The sequence below is a fragment of the Brachycentrus maculatus genome, unplaced genomic scaffold (genome assembly GCF_059751285.1).
Source record: "Brachycentrus maculatus isolate JH-2025_06_01 unplaced genomic scaffold, ASM5975128v1 h1tg000560l, whole genome shotgun sequence".
Classification (NCBI taxonomy): Eukaryota; Metazoa; Arthropoda; class Insecta; order Trichoptera; family Brachycentridae; genus Brachycentrus; species Brachycentrus maculatus.
Genome location: NW_028281303.1, coordinates 110275 through 131344, shown reverse-complemented (window position 1 = coordinate 131344; position 21070 = coordinate 110275). Strand labels below are relative to the sequence as shown.

The 21070-nt window shown below is 34.0% G+C and overlaps 2 protein-coding genes across 2 annotated transcripts in view; both read right to left on the bottom strand.

Annotated features, from left to right (window-relative positions):
* Positions 1–1500: 1500 nt before the first annotated feature.
* Positions 1501–6395, bottom strand: LOC148301460 (uncharacterized). Its single transcript, XM_088273212.1, has 2 exons — positions 4900–6395; positions 1501–1504 (listed from the first exon to the last, which is right to left on the bottom strand). Exons 1-2 carry the CDS (start codon positions 6393–6395, stop codon positions 1501–1503), a joined length of 1500 nt encoding a protein of 499 aa, XP_088129338.1.
* A 9131-nt stretch (positions 6396–15526) lies between these two features.
* CARPB (Carbonic anhydrase-related protein B) overlaps positions 15527–21070 on the bottom strand; it is a 102207-nt gene continuing 96663 nt past the window's right edge. Inside the window, exons 7-9 of the mRNA XM_088273213.1 lie at positions 17323–17454; positions 17113–17189; positions 15527–16088 (exon numbers count right to left, since the gene is read on the bottom strand). Of these exons, the coding sequence (XP_088129339.1) occupies positions 16043–16088; positions 17113–17189; positions 17323–17454 (255 nt within the window). The 3' untranslated portion in view covers positions 15527–16042. The remainder of the gene's footprint in view (positions 16089–17112; positions 17190–17322; positions 17455–21070) is intronic.

Here is a 21070-nt window from a genome sequence, read left to right as displayed (position 1 = left end):
TATATATATATATATATATATATATATATATATATATATATATATATATATATATATATATATATATATATATATATATATATATATATATATATATATATATATATATATATATATATATATATATATATATATATATATATATATATATATATATATATATATTTATATACATATATGTGTATATAAATATATATTAAAATTGTAAAACATTATACATTTTATTATAATAGAAGTAGAAAAGTGAAAAGCGAGAGCGGGATGCGAAGGTATTACATAAGAGCTGAAACGTGACAGCTTATTGAAAATACTGGATATGCATTATCCATGTAGGTACCTTAAACATTTTCTTGTACGTTGACTGTGTGGAAACGACATGATTTAATATCATTACAAAAATATTCCTCCGGTAGGCCCAGGAGAGCGGGATTACTTCCTCCACTTGTAGTCTGTAGACAGCGCAATGTGTAGATTATCGGTAGACTAATGTCTCGGGTAGCCAACCAAGAATAATGCTCCTTATCTGCTCCTTCATCGACCATTAAACATCCCGCAGCGGCAGAAAAAATAATGCTTTGTCATTCGGGAGGAAGTAATGGAACCGCGTATTAAGGGCACATTAAATATCAGGATATAATATGCAAAGCTATTTACTGCGCATACCTGTAGTACCCAAATACCTAGAATATGTTCCTGCTAATGAACAGACGAACATTCCACGACAGATATTTGCGGGTACCCGTACCCGATACCCGATACCCGAAACCATGGTGACTGGTGACTGGTGACTGGTGACTGGTGACAGGATCGGAGTAACTACTTAACTTGTGTGTGCGAATCTCGCGTCTTATGTCAATTATAAAACATGTGTATACACCAAACCTCTAATACCCGTAATATCCTTCTATTCCTCACATTATAATACGGAAGGATCGATGAATTGTGTCAATGATGTCTTGACATAAGATGACTTAATAAAATATATCACTGCCCAAGATAAAATAATATACGATATTAAGAAAACAAATTCTGCTCGAGTAAACCTTATGCTAATAATGAGGTATATTAAACTTGTTTAATTTATCAAAATATTTATCTTCACTTTTATAAATGTGTTCTCTATTATATTTTACCATATTTGAAAATAGAAAATTAATTTTTAATTAATAATTTATAAGGAAAAAAATATAAAATATTATTTTGTCAAGCATTGTCATAAGAAAAGCAATGTATTAGAGACCTCGTATAGTTGTTAGTTGTCAAATAGTATATGATTTCTGCACAATCGGGCTATTCTAAGAAAAAAAATTAAAAAAAGTATGAGCTTTGTCGTCAAAGTCGTGATGGGTCAACTATAAAACTTATAGAAGAATCTATAGAATCAATTGATCTTTTAACGGATCCAGCGGTCATTAAAGGGTTAGTTACCTATCTTTACTCGCTTACCCTTACACCTTCTGCTATTATTTCTCACCAATTATCATGAAACTCAACTCTGCCTCACCTGTAAAAAGGGAGATATTTCAACTTAATTTTGTCTAAACTATAAACATATTTGGCACTTTGTCACTTTGCATTAATATCTATCCGCTAGGGTAACTTTATTGTGGCATACCTGTGACCTGGTTTATTTTAAACATCACCTTTAATTGAAACAAAATCGCTTTACACACGTGTAACATTCACCAATTCTACCCGTTATTAACAACCACACTACTCTGTCTCGATGTCTCTAGTAATGTTCTAGTGATTCGAGAGCAACGTTTCTAAATTGGTTCATATATAATATTATATAAAGAACTTCCAAGAATTTGAGTAGTGTGGTTATCAATAATGGGTAGAATTGGTGAATGTTACACGTGCGTAAAGTGATCACTTAAACCAGCCTATGACAGTCGTCAGCCCCGTAAATGCCCAGACTTCCATATTCTTCTTCATCAAAGGATGTGATGTGAAAGAATAATATAAATTAAATAAACATTTTATAATTATTGTCGTCACTATAAGGGTTAAAATATACTCACTCGTTTTAGATTTTTCACTAATTTTTGTCTTTCAGAAAGAAATGTTACTTAGTTTTATTATTAAAATGTTTATATTAACTGACTTATTTTGTGGTTTTCAGTAGAAAAGTAAAAGTTTTAAACATCTACATAATTCATATTGATTTTAGTTTTTATATGACTTTTGTACGAAATTTCTTTATTGGTATTATATCGTGTACAAGCAAAATTAAAAGGTAGCCTAGTACAGCTTTGATCAGTAATTGAACACGAAGTGGTGAAAGTGACCAATGTTTGTCAAAAAAAGAAAGTGTAACGGGCTTTTAAATTTTCCCAAAAGAGTCAGTTAAAATAGTATTGACGATATATAACTGTCCTTTATTTATGGATTTATGATGAAATTATTATATAATTGTTGGATAAAGTAAAAATTCCTCAAAAAGTATAATTTGATGTGCAGATGGAATCCAAAGGGTTGTGCAATGTCTCTTCAAATATTTTGTACAAATCCAATTTAATGGAAATGAATTTAATCAGCAAGAGTGGTTTTTCTTATCATTCCTAGGTGTGGATAAGGGTAGGTTAGGTTAGTTGGGGTAGGAAGGGGTGGAACTGTAGCTGACCTCTTTGTACAAATTTATTCTAAATTCTAGTATGAAAGGCCACGTTATAAGTTGTCCATTCATTGAAAAGTTTAAATATGTTTGGATGCCTATTGAACATCATGATAAAGTTTACATATTAAGTTATCCATAAATTTTAGGAAAATGCTCAAAACACTTTACACAAGAGGCTTTTCTGAGAGTATATTTTATTTCAAAATATGTAATTTATTCACAAAGTTGATTACGTACGTTCCACGTAAATACAATATTTTGTTCCTGTATTGGGGGTAGAAAAATGTACATTTTCCACAAAAATAATTTATATATATTTTGTTCGTCTAAAACTCAATATGATATTTGTTTTATGTATTAGAATTCATTTTGATTAAAAAAAATTGCTTCTAAGCCTTTTTTACGTTGAAATATTTATTCCTTACAGTATCTTTCGGTGCTAAGTATTTTTTACATTTTATAATTAAGGCATTATTTCACAAAAGCTGTGATGGGTTAAAAGTGGAGTAACCGAAGTACAAAAGGATGTAGATTTAGAAGGGGTCATATCGATTGTATTAATTTAATAATTGAATAAAATATCTTGATTGAGGGAGAGAGGTTTCCAATAATGTAAAAGTTTAATCATGAAATGATCTAAGAAACTTAGAAAATAATTCTTTTCCTGTGTTAAAAGCTTTTAGCTGTTCCTGGTATAAAGTTTGGCGTAATTGATGGAAAAATTCTCTTAAATTAGTCGAACTGTAATACTACTAATTAAAGATCTTTCGTTAAATCTCAATTTGATCAAGTACTTACTGTTAGAAAACTACCACAACCTGATTTTTGTAATTAATACGTATCTTCGAAATTGCTCTGTACATATATATCTTTCTTTTTCCATGTTCGCTCCCTAGGTGGAGCATATGGCCAACACGAGTCGTCTCCAAGTCACTCTGTCACGCGCCATCTCCTTGGCTTCCTCCCAGGTCAGTCCGGCGTCTCGAAGTTCCGCTGAGTATAGTCGGTGAATGGTCGTCAGCGGCCTTCCGGGGCGCCGGAATCCTCGGGGTTGGAAGAAGAGACATGAGGGGTTGATGCCCTCAGGTGGCATTCTAAGGACATGTCCCAACCATGTCCACCTTCTTCTCTTCAGGACTTCCAGTATGAGGGGCTGTTGAGTTCTTCTCCTCACATCGTCATTCCTGACGAAGTCATACCACTTTATACCCAGTATTCGCCTCAGGCATCTATTTTCAAAACTTGCTAGTTTCTTGCTTTGAGCTTTGGTGAGGTGCCACGACTCACATCCGTACAGCAACACTGTTAGGATGCAGGCGTTAAAGAGACGACACTTGGTTTTTGTCGAATAAAGCAGTGAGTCCCAGACATTGCGCATTTTATTGAATATAGCTCCTGCCATTCCGAGCCGTACATTCAGTTCCTTCTGGACACTACCATCCTCCACCATGAGTGTTCCAAGGTATCTGAAGGTGTCGACTCGAACGAGCGCTCGTCCCTCACAAGTAAGATGTTGATCTCGGTCCGGACAGGCTGAGTTGCACATGACATTGGTCTTTTTGGCGTTCACTCTTAGGCCTAACCGAGCGGAGTTTATTTGGAGGGAGTCAATTATATCTTGCAGGGCTCCGATCGATGTATCTATTAGAACTGCATCGTCCGCATATTCTAAATCGCATAATTTCTGAGCAGGACTCACTGCAATTCCTCGATCCGGTGGAATTGACATTCGTAGGATGAAGTCAAACATGATGATGAAGAGAAATGGGGCTAGTACACAGCCTTGCTTCACCCCAGTAGAGACCTCAAATGGTTCACTGCACACATCATCTATTCTAACGCAGCATTCGCTGTTAGTGTGAAGCGCCCTGATAATGGCCACAATTTTGACAGGAACTCCATATGCTTCTATGATATTCCAAAGAGAAGACCTATGCGGGCTGTCGAAAGCTTTTTCGTAGTCTACAAAACAGCAGGCAAGGGCGCAGTTCCATTCGTTACTTTGCTGTAACAGGCATCGTAAGTTATGTATATGGTCAGCGCACGCCCTACCTGGTAGAAAGCCCGCTTGGTTCTCTCTGAGGACTCGCATTATTGGTTTTTGGATTCTTGCCAAAATTATTTGTGCCAGAATTTTTCCAGGAACGCTTAAAAGAGTAATGCCACGGTAGTTATCACACAACAGCGGATCACCCTTTTTGTGGAGGGCTATAACTTCCCCGTTTACCCAATCCTTCGGGCACCTTTCCTCTTCCCATATCTTTGAAAGTAGGTGATACAGGGGGTCGAGGAGAGCGTCCATGCCACTCTTGACGTATTCCGGATGTATTTCGTCGACACCAGGCGCCTTTCCGTTTTTCAGCTTTTTAATAGCTGATATAATTTCAGTATGCGTTGGAGTGCTTTGCGAAATATCGTGTGCTCGCGGAATGTTCAGTTGGGCAGAGACTGAGGGCACATGGAGGGGGTCTAAGGGGGGTGGACGATTTAGCACGCGGCAGAAGTGATCTCTCCATATGCTTTTCACGCATTCGGGCTCAGACTCGATTTGGCCGCTCGGGCCACGAACTGGGCCTGCGGTCGGGGGCCGCTTACCACAGATTTGGTGCGTAATCTTAAAAAGCTTAGAAGTATCACCTCTACGGGCTGCTTGTTCGGCTGCTGCTATTTGTGTGTCCAGGGAACGGCGTTTATCCCGCCTTGCGGATCTTTTGACAGCCAGGTGCTTCCATTTATATTGCGCTCGGAGACTTTCGAGCTTACCCTGGTCAGTTTCCGCATCTTTTAAGAGTTTTATGTTGGCCCTTTCTTCTATTAATTCCCACGTTTCATCCGACATCCATTTGGGTCGATTTGACGACTTCATTCCGAGAACCCTTTGAGCTGACGTAACTATGGCTGTTTTGATGTTATGCCATGTGCTTTCGATAGGGTCATTATCATCGGAATGTTGCTGCTCGAGTCCCTCCCTGACGGCGATATCATAGTTAAGCCAGGACATTGTCTCCTTCAGCTTATCAATGTTGACCTGACTCCTCTTCTTTGGCTTGGCAGTGCGGTTTAATTTCAGCCTTATTTTGCCTGTGAGTAGCTCATGATCACTATAGATATCGGCGCCTCTGTATGTGCGGACGTCTAGGAGTTCTCTACGATGGGCTGCAGTGTAAAGAAAATGGTCAATCTGCGTTTTTGTATTGCCATCGGGAGAAGTCCAAGTATACTTGTGGATATTTTTGTGAGGAAAAATTGTACCACCTATTAAGAGCTCATTTAAGGTTGCGAGTTCAATGAGCCGCTCACCGTTATCGTTAATGCAACCGAGGCCGTGGCTACCCATCACTGTTGGACCGAGTGCTACGTTGGTGCCGACTCTTGCGTTAAGGTCTCCCATTACAATGACGCGGTCCCTTTTCGGGACCGAGGATATTGCGGAGTGCAGAGAGTCGTAAAAAGCATCTTTAACGTGATCGTCGGCATCTTCTGTGGGGGCATAGCATTGGAGTATGGTTACAGAGCTATCTGTGGTTTTGAAAGTTGCGCGTAAAACTCTTTCAGAAATTGGTTCCCATTTTTGGAGGCAGCGAGCCGCTTTGTCTGTCATTATAAGTGCCACTCCCTGTCGATGGTACTGCTCTTGTCCTGAATAGATGATTGTGTGTTTCTCCAGCAGTTTCTTTCCTGAGCCTTTCCATCGCGTCTCGCTCAGTCCCAGGATGTCCAATTTGTACATCTTCATGATGCGAGTAGCGTGCAGGTCTTTTCCAGGAGTGCGCATGGTTCGCACATTATATGTGCCAACGTGAAGCGTTGCACTGTTGGAGAGTAATTCCTTATCTTTAACATTATCCTTTTTACGTTTGCCGGGCCGTGAGTCAGGTGTTTGTGTCCGAGGCTGACTTGTTGTTGGTATCGTAATCATGTTTATTTAAAGAGACCGGGTGATTAACCCTGCGCTCTCGAGGCCTGGGCAGGTGCCCTGAAGGATGGCTCATCCTGGTTTTTCTGTAGGGGTGTATTCCTTCCCTTAGCTGGGGGGGGTCTCGTTATTAGGCGCCAGACAATCGCCTTTCGTCCTCTTCCCGTTAGCTACAGTTTTCGCCAAAGGCTCTGACTGCATTACCAGGACCTACGACGGGGACGTGGGAAGAAGGGCTTGCTAGGGGTCTACGGTCACTAAGGGCCTGAAGGTTGGCTTTTCTCAGCATTTTTTAGGAATGTTCTGTCCAGCACAGAATATACCACTGAGGCCATTTCCCAGCCTTTAAGGTCCCAAATAGATATATATATATATAGATATATATATATATATATATATATACATATATATATATATATATATATATATATCTATATATATATATTTATATATATATATATATATATATATATATATATATATATATATATATATATATATATATATATATATATATATAGATATATATATATATATATATATATATATATATATATATATATATATTTATATATATATATATATATATATATATATATATATATATATATATATATATATATATATATATATATATATATATATATATATATATATATATATATATAGATATATATATATATATATATATATATATATATATATATATATATATATATATATATATATATATATATATATATATATATATATATATATATATATATATATATATATATATATATATATATATATATATATATATATATATATATATATATATATATATATATATATATATATATATATATATATATATATTTATACGAAATATTTATAAATAAAACTCATAAATGTAGTATATTCAAGTGTTTATTCTAAAAAAAATTATAATTACAAAAACTGGTCAACAGAATCAATATTAATAATTAATAATTAAAGATCTTTCGTTAAATCTCAATTTGATCAAGTACTTACTGTTAGAAAACTACCACAACCTGATTTTTGTAATTAATACGTATCTTCGAAATTGCTCTGTACATTGTAAAATACATACACACACACACATATACATATATATATATATATATATATATATATATATATATATATATATATATATATATATATATATGTATATAAATATATATGTATATATATATATATATATGTATATATATATATATATATATATATATATATATATATATATATATATATATATATATATATATATATATATATATATATATATATATATATATATATATATATATATATATATATATATATATATATATATATATATATATGTATATATATGTATATATATATATATATATATATATATATATATATATATATATATATATATATATATATATATATATATATATATATATATATATATATATATATATATATATATGTATATACGAAATATTTATAAATAAAACTCATAAATGTAGTATATTCAAGTGTTTATTCTAAAAAAAATAATAATTACAAAAACTGGTCAACAGAATCAATATTTTGTGACTCCCTGTTTTGCCTCTATTACCACCTGAACTCTTTTCGGCTTTTATTGGTATTATTCCAGTGGTAGATAATTTTTCTATCAGTCACTCTGTTTGTATTTTCCTTTGCTATTTCCTTTTTTAACAACTCCAAAACATTCTCTATTGGATCAAGGTCCGGGGAGTTTCCGGATAGTGTTTCACTGCGGCCATCTTTGAAGTGGTATAAACCATTTTTTTTTAAATTTTGCGAATTATTTCCACTTGTTTATTTTCAAGCCTTTTAATTTGATGCAATTATGTTTATTGTATTTTATTTTATTTATTTACGGTTCACAAACAATGAAAAACATATTACAATAAACGAAATACAGTGCGATACAAATAGTTTTGATGTTTTCATCAATTAGATGGGAACACAACAAGCTTACAGAAACAATAAAGGTGCAGGTTAAACAAATATATAAAGAAAAGAAATTTGGTTGTAAAAAAAAGCGTAGTAACAATTGAAAGAAATGAAGTAAGAAAAATAAAAATTAGAAGTAAAAAATTAAAAGTGAAATTAAACTACGCTACATAAGGTACAAAATTCAAGACTCCACCAGATTGGTGAAATCAAATTGAAATTGATTTCGCCAATCCGGTAATAGTCTTCTTGTATTTCTCCGTGCCATCATTAAATATGTCGAGGGTCACATTATCAGTATTTTATAAATTATTATATAATCTTAGCATCCTATAAATGGAGTTAAAGTGTGCCATATTATTTTTATATACTGGGAGAGAAAATGTGTTGTGCTTCCTTAAACGCCGAGAGGGAACATTCATTGCGGTCTTCTCGACACAAAATGCTGAATCAATGTTACCATGGATTATATTATAAGGATACATTAAGTCTGCAATTTGTCTCCTGATTTCCAATTTATCAATATTGAAATATTCTAGGCGCTCCTCATAACATAACAGAGTTCGGCCTAGGAGACATTTAAATGTGAGCATACGAAGAAATTTTTGCTGCACAGGCTCAATCATATTTACATAAGTCAAATAATGAGGTGACCAGACAACACATCCAAATTCTAAGTTACTACGAACCAATGAATAATATAAAGAGATTAGTGATGCTGGATTTTTAAAAGGTTTAGCTATTCTAAATATGAAACCCAGTATTTTGAATGATTTTTCTTTGACTTGCGTAGAGAATGTGAAGCGCGAGTCTAGAGTAATTCCAAGATCTAGAATTGCGTTAACAGGGTGAAGGTCAACATTATTAATGGAATATATAAAGTTTATGTTGTTCAACTTTTTCTGTCATTGACCTGTGCAGGAGTGAATTTTTTTTTTCTATTTATTTTTATTACTTTTTGTAATTTTATATCATAGTCGATGCTACAAGCAACATATATTCTTGAATAAAAAAAACATGTATACCAGTAAACATGATTTATCGAAACATCGATAATTTTAACATAAATCATGTTTGAAACATGTTTTGATATAAATCATGTCACAAATCATGTTTTGATAAAAATCATGTCACAAATAATGTTTTGTATTGGTCGTACATATACGACCATACTCCTGGACAGGTTGAAATCCGACGACAATAGCGAACACTTTCTTACTCTTCAACGGCGGTGTGGAGTGGCGCTGTGGTCGTGAAAAAAAATTGAGCATGAGCACTAAGTATGCCTTCAAACTCATATAAACTCCGCCCTTAAAGCGATATTTGTTTTGTCATACATATATGTATATGTATATATATATATATATGTATGTATATATATATATATAAATATATATATATATATATATATATATATATATATATATATATATATATATATATATATATATATATATATATATATATATATATATATTTATATATATATATATATATATATATATATATATATTTATATATATATATATATATATATATATATATATATATATATATATATATATATATATATATATATATATATATATATATATATATATATATATATATATATATATATATATATATAAAGTAAATGCAATGTAGTGTAGTAATATATGATTTAAATGTGTGTATATCGTATATTTTACGTTTAAAATTGTCTTCATTTTTTAGTTTAGATTAATGGAATTTATAAAGCATTACAGGAGGACAGTTTAAGCCCTCATTAGGCCGGTGGGTTCCCTTCGAGATCTTCCAATTGGTTTTTGATTTGGCACTTATTCTGATAAACTTAGTAACATCCATCCACTTATGAAACAAAGGGGTGGCAATTCTCCTTTCAGAAAGAGCAGCAAAGTGCTTGCTTGGTTGGGAACAAATTTCTGAAAAGCTTATACGCGTCACCCTTCAAACGGCCGATAGTTCTGTCACTGTCCTACAGTGCTACGCGCCTACCGAAATTGCAGATGCCCAAACAAAAGATGCTTTCTACGACTCTCTCCATGCGGTCATTGCCTCTCTTCCAAGAAGAACCCGCGTGGTAGTATTGGGAGATTTTAACGCGAGTCAGCTATATGGACGTGCTAACCGGCGAGAGCTCCTCGATGTCAGGTCCTACAGAGGGGTCGACATTCATAGTGATCACGAATTACTCGTCGGAAGAATCTGTCTGCAGCTCAAACGTCTGCCGAGATGTCCTCGGCGGAAGAGAATCAACTTAGACAAGTTGAAGAGTGCCGAAATAAGATTGAGATTCTAGGAAACGGTCGGACAACGTATCCAGCAAGAAACCGATCCTCAGTCCATTAATGTTGACTCGATTGAGGCATAGTGGGCTAGTCTCAAACCGGCTCTCAACTCTTCCGCCAATGAGGTTCTTGGCCCCAGGATAGGAGGAAGACCCTATTGGATGTCAGATGAGACTTGGGGAAAGATAGCTGAGCGCGCTCCTTTAAAAACACTGAGGGACAGTGAAAGTGACCCCTACCAACTGGACACCCTCAGAGATGACTACAGGCGCCAAGATCGTATAGTCAAACGATCATGTAGACTCGATAAGCGCCGTCATTTCGATTCTCTTATTGTAACGGCGGAACATGCTGCCCAAGGAAATGACACGCGGAAATTATTCCAAATAACAAGAAAGATCTGCGGAAAGAATTCGATAACCCCTAGAGCTGTGAAAAACACAAATGGAGTTATCGAATCTGACGCGGATCGTATAAAGGAAATATGGCGTGATCATTTCCACAGGGTCTTGAATCGCCCTCCTCCACCAATCATCCTCGATATTCCCACGGAGGCTGCGTCAAGCATTCCGCGGGCGGTCGCCATACCTGATGGTCCACCGACACAGGTAGAAATTATAGCTGCCGTGTCGAAATTGAAAAATGGGACTGCCCCTGGTGTTGATGGTATCCATCCGGAATTCTTGAAATGCAGCGTTACTGGCATTATTGGCCCTTTACACCAATTAATGTCCAGTGTGTGGTAAGAAGAGCGATGCCCTAGAGACTGGGTAAATGGGGAGATTACCGTGTTACATAAGAAGGGTGATCCATTCAACTGTGACAACTACCGCGGCATTACGCTACTCAGCGTACCTGGGAAGGTGCTTGCCCACGTAATCTTGCAGAGAATCCGAGCTCCCATTATGCAGGTGCTTAGATAAAACCAGGCAGGGTTTCTGCCTGGCAGGTCCTGTGCGGATCAAATCCATAATATTCGCCACATTCTACAGCAGAGCCAGGAATTTAACAGTTCTCTGGCGATGTGTTTTGTAGACTATGAGAAAGCGTTTGATAGTCCGCACAGGCCCACACTCTGGAAAGTACTGGAAGCTTATGGGGTGCCTGCTAAATTAGTGGAGCTAATTAAGTCCCTCCACCTCAATAGTGAATGCCGTATGAGAGTTAACGATGCTGTCACGGATTAGTTTGGGGTCTCTACCGGAGTCAGACAAGGTTGAGTCCTTGCACCGTTTCTCTTCATCATTCTCATGGATTTCATTCTTCGAAAGTCATTACCATCTGATCGAGGTATTTCCATCTCCCTCTCCCGGAAACTCTGCGACCTAGAGTACGCAGATGATGCTGTTATAATTGATGACTCCGTCGAGGGTCTTCAATTAATCGTCGACAGGGTAAATAGGTACTCTACGCATATGGAACTTACAATAAATGTTGCAAAAACCCATGTGTTGTGCAACAGCTCATGCCTAGATGCCCAACAACCCTTGATGTTGAGTAACCAGCGCATCGAAAGGGTCGAGAGTTTCAAGTACATGGGAGTGTACGCGACTGAAAATGGCAGCCTTCAAAAGGAACTGGGAGTGCGATTAGGACTCGCAGGGTCCGCATTTAACAGTATGAAGGCTGTCTGGAGATCGGATTTATACTCGGTGAAGACCAAATGCCGCCTATACAATGCCTGCATTGCTCCTGTTCCCTTATACGGCTGTGAAACATGGCACCTTACAAGGGCCCAGAGCAGCCGTGTACTAAGCTTTGAGAATAGGTGTTTGCGGAGAATTTTAGGCGTGCGGTGGTTTGACTTTGTGAGGAATGAAGAGATAAGGCGTAGGACGCAGCAAATCTTGGTCACAACTGTCGTCAAGAAAAGGCGATTCAGTTGGCTTGGCCATGTACTCCGCATGCCTCCTGAGAGCCTTAATCAAGCTTGCCTCTTTTACAAGGCATCAGGTTCGCGCCGTCCAGGACGACCACTGCTGACAATTCGTCGGTAGTTCTCGTCAGAACTTCGGGACGCGGATCTGACTTGGGAGGATGCAAGGGAGCTGGCAGCCGACAGAAAAGCCTGGAGACAGTTTGCGGACTCCATATGCTCCACCTAGGGAGCGGATATGGTTTAATAATATGAAACATAATTATGACATGAGTTTAAATGCACTCAATTTTATTATCAAACAAAGTTATTGTAAATTTGTGAGTTGTGGGGATTTGAAGGATGAGGAAGGGGTATTATCAATTATTGAAAGTATTATAGCCAGTAGAGTTAAAACTTCCAAAAGTAAGGGAAATTATTAATAAGTTTTTTTTCGTTTAACAATATTTTGAATGTGTTATACTTTATTCAATCAATTATGGTAATGGTTTACTTTACAAAGTTCGCACACATAAAATGTGGTATCATATGAATTATTATAATAGATTGGAATTTTAAAATTGTTATTTGATGATATTTACTATAGTGTGAGGTATTCATAAGAAGATTTTAAATAAAACGCATTTATACTGAACTCTTTAAGTAAACATTTTAATGATTTATACACAATAAGTTTAAAAACTAAAAATTTGTACCTTATACATAATTAATTAAAATAACAAATTGAAAATTTACATACACAAAATAAAAACTATATTATTTCATAATAACATCTTTCTACAAGCGGTTGTAAAATTAATAATACCTAAATGGTTAATTTTTAATGAACACTTTGATAAATAAATCGCGTTTACTAAAACATATTAAGGTTTTGTTTAAATTATTTTTATAAATAACATACACAGGATATGTTATTCAGAACTTTATTTTTCTGAAATATCATATGGTTGGATAGATAATGTAAACGTTTAAAAAAATCAGTAAATTTTGCATTAATTACCATTAGAACCGCCGCCGCCGCCGCAGCCGCCGCCGCCGCCGCAGCCGAGACGCCGCGTGAGTAGAAAGTAGAGAGTAGAATAGTAGAATAGACTGAGGGATCATTTTTACATATTAAGTATTTTCCAACTGCCTTATGTTTTCACCGTTATTTTCAATTTAAAATGTAACATGGAAATACATAAGTGATATATAAGCACATAAACAATTAAGAATATGTACATTTTTCATCAGTAAACTTTGAAAATAATATGTTTTAATTGTTAATTATGATGCTCACTAGTTTAACAGAGCTTTTAGTATAAAACACAAAACAATTTTTGGCCGCCTTTCGCAATAATTCAGATATGGTATCAATTATTAACAAAAAAATATCGCTGAAAACTCGAGGGATTTATGACGTTGATTAAAATTCCTAGATTCTCGTTGTAAGCAATAGTTTCCGATCAACATTTATGTTTTTTAGATCTTCATATGCGAATAAAGCATAGGTTAAAGTTGTTTATTATTTCACGTTCAATTCGTAAATAATTAATGATTTTTATCATAAACAGAGGAATAAATAAAACAAAAAGAAATAAAATTATATGATCGAAAAAAGAAACTCAGCCGATTAAAAGAGACCTTGGAATTTCACGTCTACTGATCTACTCATTAAGATAAGTAGTCCGTTACCTTGTCAAAACATTAACATTTTTTTTATCCAAATGTAATCCAAAGCGAATCATATTTTGAAAAAAGGGTGTTTTATTAACGAATCTATCTTTTAACAAACAAAGAAAATCAATGACGAGATGGATATCTACATATATTTCAATCACTTCATTTGATGTGATCTTACTTTCTTCCAACAAAAAATATCCCACTCAATTAACCCAGTTAACAGACTGTCTGTTAACATATTTAAGAATGTATAAGTATCTTTGATATTGTATTTTATGTTCTGCCATGCTCAATTCCCTATAAAGAGTGTTATAATTTACATTTGTACCAATTAATTTTGATTCAAAACTCCATTTTTTATTTCGATATAAACTTGTGTGTATTATTTTTGATTGGGATTTTATGAACTTACTACTTGTATTTAAAAAAACGAATACAGGGTAACTTTTTAAAATGAAAAATATGATTTTATTTACGAATATGCACAACATAACATTTTTTTTACAATATCACATTTCTACAATCCATAAAAGCCAAAATCTATAAATTTTACTAAATATTTATACACAATATCTAAAATTTTATACCATTTTATTTATACTTTCATATATTTTCTACTTAAAGCTAAGAAAGCCTCGCAATTTTCTATTATTTATGCTATTTACCATAAATTCTGAATAAATAAATTGACGAAAAAATGATGTTGCCAACAGCTTTAAGAATGGTCATACTCATCGTGATGAAAAACAGATTAATAGTGACTGCGAAGGCTTTACTATAGATATTTGTTTAAGTTCACAGAGGCTTTGAACATATTTAAATTGAATCATTATTTGGAGACAATTATAAGCTTTATGTGATAAAAAACCCATTTATGTAGAATGTAATGAGATCGTCAAATGAAACAGAGAGCATCAGCATTCACTCGTAGTTTACTCAGAGCATCAGCATTCACTCGCAGTTCGCTCAGAGCATCAGCATTCACTCGCAGTTCGCTCAGAGCATCATCAGCATTCACTCGTAGTTCACTCTATATCAGACTTATAAAAATATTCTAGTTTTCGATATAAATAGAATACCCACATAAGTTTCCAAATAATCTAGCTAAGATATTTACAAAGTATTTTTTAGATTATAATTTATTATTTTATACTTTAAATCAACTTTTAATTCTCTATAAACGATTTTATTTTGATATGTTTTTTTTTTAATTCAGGACTACAAATACAACAACAGCAAATACATATAATACAAAACGAGAAAACAATCAATTGCAGTAAGTAGTACAAACAACACTATACAAGCATTAACATAGTACGAAAATTTAAAAGAGATTTTTAAATGTTCAGTACGTAAAAATAAAATCGTTGGATATTAGTTTTAATATAATTATTGATGTGTTTAAAGATAAATATACTGTAAAGCAGAGAAAAAAATATTATTCGATGGCATTTTTAGTGATGTTTTACATAATAACTTAAATTATTGTTAATTTCTTTATGTACTACATTACACATATGTATAAGTATAAACTACATATATTACAATAGTGTCAGCCATCGCTGTGCAAACATTTTAACAAATGATTAAAATTATCATAAAGCGTCTTAAATAGTTAACTAATTAGTATTCAATAAACACTATTCCCCACCAATCCGACACACCATGCTTCAAAGAGGATATGTTCAATTTGCTTAAACACGATTAACGATTGTTTATTGTTCACTGTAGTGCCGACTCAGTGAGCTGTCCAACTGTTTGCTGTAAGAAAACATATCACGGAGTTAAGTAGGGAAGAAAGGTATTATAAGTATCCTTTTATAGTACGTCTTAACGTACCATAAGTTCTTTATGCTACGTTCACTACTACGAGTTTATCCAAAAATCAAAAATGAGTAATATTCGGTAAAAGAATTATTATTTTAAATAAGAAACTTTGTTTGAGGATCGGGTATGATGGTTGGCTGTAACGTACATATTTGTAGAAACTTTTCTGTGAGAAAACCACAGAAAACTTAAAAGAAAAAGGACTTTCACTTGTTTCGCCACGCAAAGCTAGACCTTCCGTTCCACTGTTCCAAGTGTTCCGTGTGTTGTGTCCGTCCTGCTTTGATTCCTACTTTAATGGCCTTTACTAACACTATCAGAATTGCTACTACTTCTTTCGACAAGTCCCTATGACTCATCCGAGATATGATATCACCGAAGTCGTTATTCAAATTTTTTAATCGATCCAGGAGTTGTTCCAATATTTTTTTTCTTAAGGTGTAACGCTATCGGATGTACAGATATAAAATTGTAATAATCTGTGTTAGTTTGTAACTGGCGCATAATATATTTCAATGCTTAATTTGATAGAATTGAGGATTTGAAGACGATCTAACAACATGAATTTTAAGAATTTTAACTGTGTGGTGTTGCTTAGTGCATTTAAATTAATTTAAAAAAAATACTGAATATGATTTTAAATCATTTAATAGTTATTTGAATTAAGAGTATAAGAATATTTTTATGAAACCAAGAATTATAAATAAATGGAAAAAAGCTTAATTGAATGAAAATGAAAGATTTATTTTTAAATTTTAAGTTTTTCAACAAAAAAAAACTTTTTCAAAAATTTTCTTAACTTATTTTAAAGTAGTGAATATCGTTATAAAAATAATGAACTTTTGCGAAATGAAGAATGAATTTCGGATACGTAATGTGAATCGTAAATAATTATTAAGTGAAGTATGGTGCTGTAAGTATAATGACAGCGGATGATAATAATTCTAGGAGTTCTTACTTAAGGTGGGATTGTAAGAGTGGGCTACCTTTGTAATACACATCTTTGAACATACTGGGACACGTCTTTCCGCCACTCTGAAACAAAGCATAAAAGTGAAACAGTAATTTAACTTATATAATTATTAAACGAATCAAATATGTAGTATCGGATGCGTGTAAAATGAAGGACAGGGACGCGGACGGTTAGGGCGACTCGACGCTGACTTACCTGTTTGACGTTGAAGTCGATGTTGGTGCGCACGGGGCGGTGGTGCAGGGGCTGCGGCGGCCGGAAGTTGTTCCCGAGGGGAGCTTTGGGGTGCTTGGCGTCTCCCTGCATGAGGCGGCGCAATCCGTGCAGCTGCAACACAACACGCACCGTACATGGTCATCCGAGATACCGCACATTCAACGCATCGCAGTATCGAAGGTCAATGCGAAGCCCTCATTTTCCGATATACTGAGATATTCCTACCACGGGTGTGAGGATTATAACAAGGGTGAAATATATCAGTTCATAACCATTTTAAGCTAAGTCTAAGTAGCTTATGTTTAAAAAAAACCATGTCGTGTGAGGATGAAAGTCGAGCCTAGAAACTGTGTTAGGGCTAAAGTTATTGTTGTTTTTTTTCCGATTTTGAAATTTGAATTAATAAATTAATTATTTTGAATCTTAAAATTATTTTCGGTGTACATTTTTATTTCGTGTAAATCTTAACATAAAGAATATATCCTGTGTTCTATGTAACATTAGCAAGATTATTAAGTTTTATCACATTTTATCGGTTGTAGGATATCATCATGGTTTGATTTACTTTAGGGATGACAAAAAAACTCATAAGCCCCGAGATATGTGTTTAATCTGGGTGTTCATTAAGTTGAGAACTGTAGAATTATAACCTCGGAGAATAATTGAATTACCTCACCGCAACTGCATCATCTAAAGCGTATTAATTCTATCATAATCCATTTACTAATCAAATTTATATTCGGCTGCGTGATGCACCCATTACCCATTACAAGCGCGCAATTTTCAGTCGACAACTAGTTGGAAACCATAATTACGGTACAGTCAGTCGAATGTATGCGGTTCCGGGGAAGTAGCTGTACTATATTATGATGTACGTTCTGATACTTGTAGGTAGTGTTCCGTGGCTGTATGTATTAAGTATTATGTCGGTATTATGTGCTAGGGTGTCGGTACCTTACCATTAAAGCGTTATCGCCTATTCATGATCATAAATTTTATTCGTCTTACTTCCGGCTAGCGGAGGAAGTATAGGTAAATTAAGTGGAAATCAGGTACCCCAGTTAGCCCTCCGCCGCTTCCATTTGCGGAGGCAAATATTAAATATTAACGCTTACAATTAACATTTTCCTAATATTCCGATAGACGTATAAAGATAAGCGGAGGAGCTCGCGGAATCTCGCCGGAACAGCGCTAATATCTGATTCAACTAACTTTATATTATATTTTAACTGTTTCAAGCTACAATTGGGGTTCCGAGTTGAAATTATTTCCTCGGTTTTGAGGTGAGACTCTAATTTCTCTCTTTAATTTAGCCTGAAGGGGTTTTCAACGTTATTATCATCTTTAAAACGCAGCTCCGCATTTTGTTTTCTAATACTCCCTTCTTTTACTTGGCACAATCTCTGCTAATATCCTATTTCTTTTTGTAAATTCAGAAAAATAGGTGTTGAATTATTTTATAGCCCCAGGTTAAACTCGAATCATATTCGATGTATGTTTATATAAACGAAAATAAATAATGTTTGAGTTTCAATGCTGTATCAGTGGACTAGTGAGCTCTTCCAATCCATTTTGATATTTGGATGGTTTAAACTCAAACGAAAGACTATAAATTATAGTGTTTTAATGTGTGACATTTTTAAAGAGGTAAAAAAATAGCGCTTTCCATAATTTTTTTATGATAAAAATATACTAAACATTTTTTATAAAATGAACCCTTAAATTTTCCACCCAAAATCTTTTTAGTCTCACAAACTCCGCGGAAGAAATACAATATATTAGCAACATTTATGAGAAGGGCTCGCTCCAGTTGAGAATTACTCATCCTAGTAAAGTTCCTACGTGTGGTATATCTTGGTCATATGCTAGGTGGTGAGAAGTACTTCGGCTTATTCTCATAGGCGAGATAGAAGAAAGAAAATGAACGCTATTGTACCTACTGACTCTTCTAGAATTGAAGGAGTTACCTATCGCGTGGGATAGGCGACCATCACCATAGCCTTCGCTTTGGTGATCGCCAACGTCCGGGGGACCGTAATATCACCCGAAGAAAAAGTCTTAGTCATTCCGATTACAAGGTTACTGCTTTATCATTTACTTTAAGTATATGGCCCACCTGTAAGTAACTATATTTATAATGTTTACAGTGCATATCCCAGGTACCTATCATACTTGATGAACGCTAACGGCGCCCCGAGACGGGGTGAAGTTTGTATTTGCGGTTATTTGTTTTTTGGTGAAATGATGACTATTGATATTATTAAACAAGTAAATTCAATAGGTAAATGAGACGGTTAAGTCGCTTTCTTGGCTAAAGGGGTTGTGTAGAGTGAAGTGTGGAGGACAAAGGGCTGGTTGGCGGAGTGGTGGGGTGGCCGGGTGGCGGGGTGCGGGGCTGCGAAGGAATGTACTACGAGGGGACCGGTAGCGTGATTCAGTCGCATTACTCTGTTGCCGCGGTCAGTGTCGACACTATGCCGAGGTACCTACCACTACACCGTGCATATACATTAGTACGAGTATTATAGCGAGCTGTATAGGCGGCGTGGGATGACTTATCGCAATTCAACACCCATCGTGACCATTTAACTACTAGATTTAAGGGATGCCAATGAAATGTTGGGGTTTTCATATTCTTTTACAAAGCAACTACTTACAAGGCTGCTAGATTTATTAACTCTTTGTCTTCCGGTAATTTAACATTTATTAACTTCGGTAAAAATGGGATGTTTTTTTCCGTTTAAATTACTAACATTGATTAAATCATGATACTTATGTTATAAAGAAATTAAAAAAAAAGTTTATCTGAAAGTAAGGATATATGTATATATATATATATATATATATATATATTTATATATATATAAATATATATATATATATATATATATATATATATATATATATATATATATATATATATATATATATATATATTTATATATATATATATATATATATATATATATATATATATATATATGTATATATATATATATATTTATATATATTTATATATATATATATATATATATATATATATATATATATATATATATATATATATATATATATATATATATATATATATATATATATATATATACAAACATACATCTATATTTATTTATTTGTTCTAAATTATTCTAAATAAGATAAGTTCATGTCATATTAAGACAAAAATGTAAAAGTTAAAATACAATATGCAGGAACCTACTCGAACAAATCATGATTTTGCGCTGAAGGACAAAAATTACAAAAGTTTCGGGGGAATAAAATGAGAAAAGTCTCATAAAATAGACAAATGTTCTGCACTCGTTGGAGTGGAATTTTAAACTGTTTCCTTTGACAATTTCCCTTCAGGTTTAGTTTCCGTTTTTCATTCTCCCTCTCTTGCGCCTGGTCCCCATGAAGGTTTCCAAAATAAAAATATGGTAAACTCACCCGTAAATAAAAAAGAATTAAAATTAATAACAAAACGAAAGGGACCTTAAAAATAACATATAATTTGTAAGATTGTTACGTTTTAATATATTTGGAAAATATTGTTATTAGTATGTGTTGTAGATTGTCTGTTTTTCAGTAATTGTCTGTTTTTTTTCAATTCATAATTTTGTGTGAAAAAACGATACTTAAAATTTATCCGATTCATCAAAATCTAATTCCCGAATAATTTTTTTAATTGTAAAATTACAAATTCCCATTTATAACATATCAAATTTATACA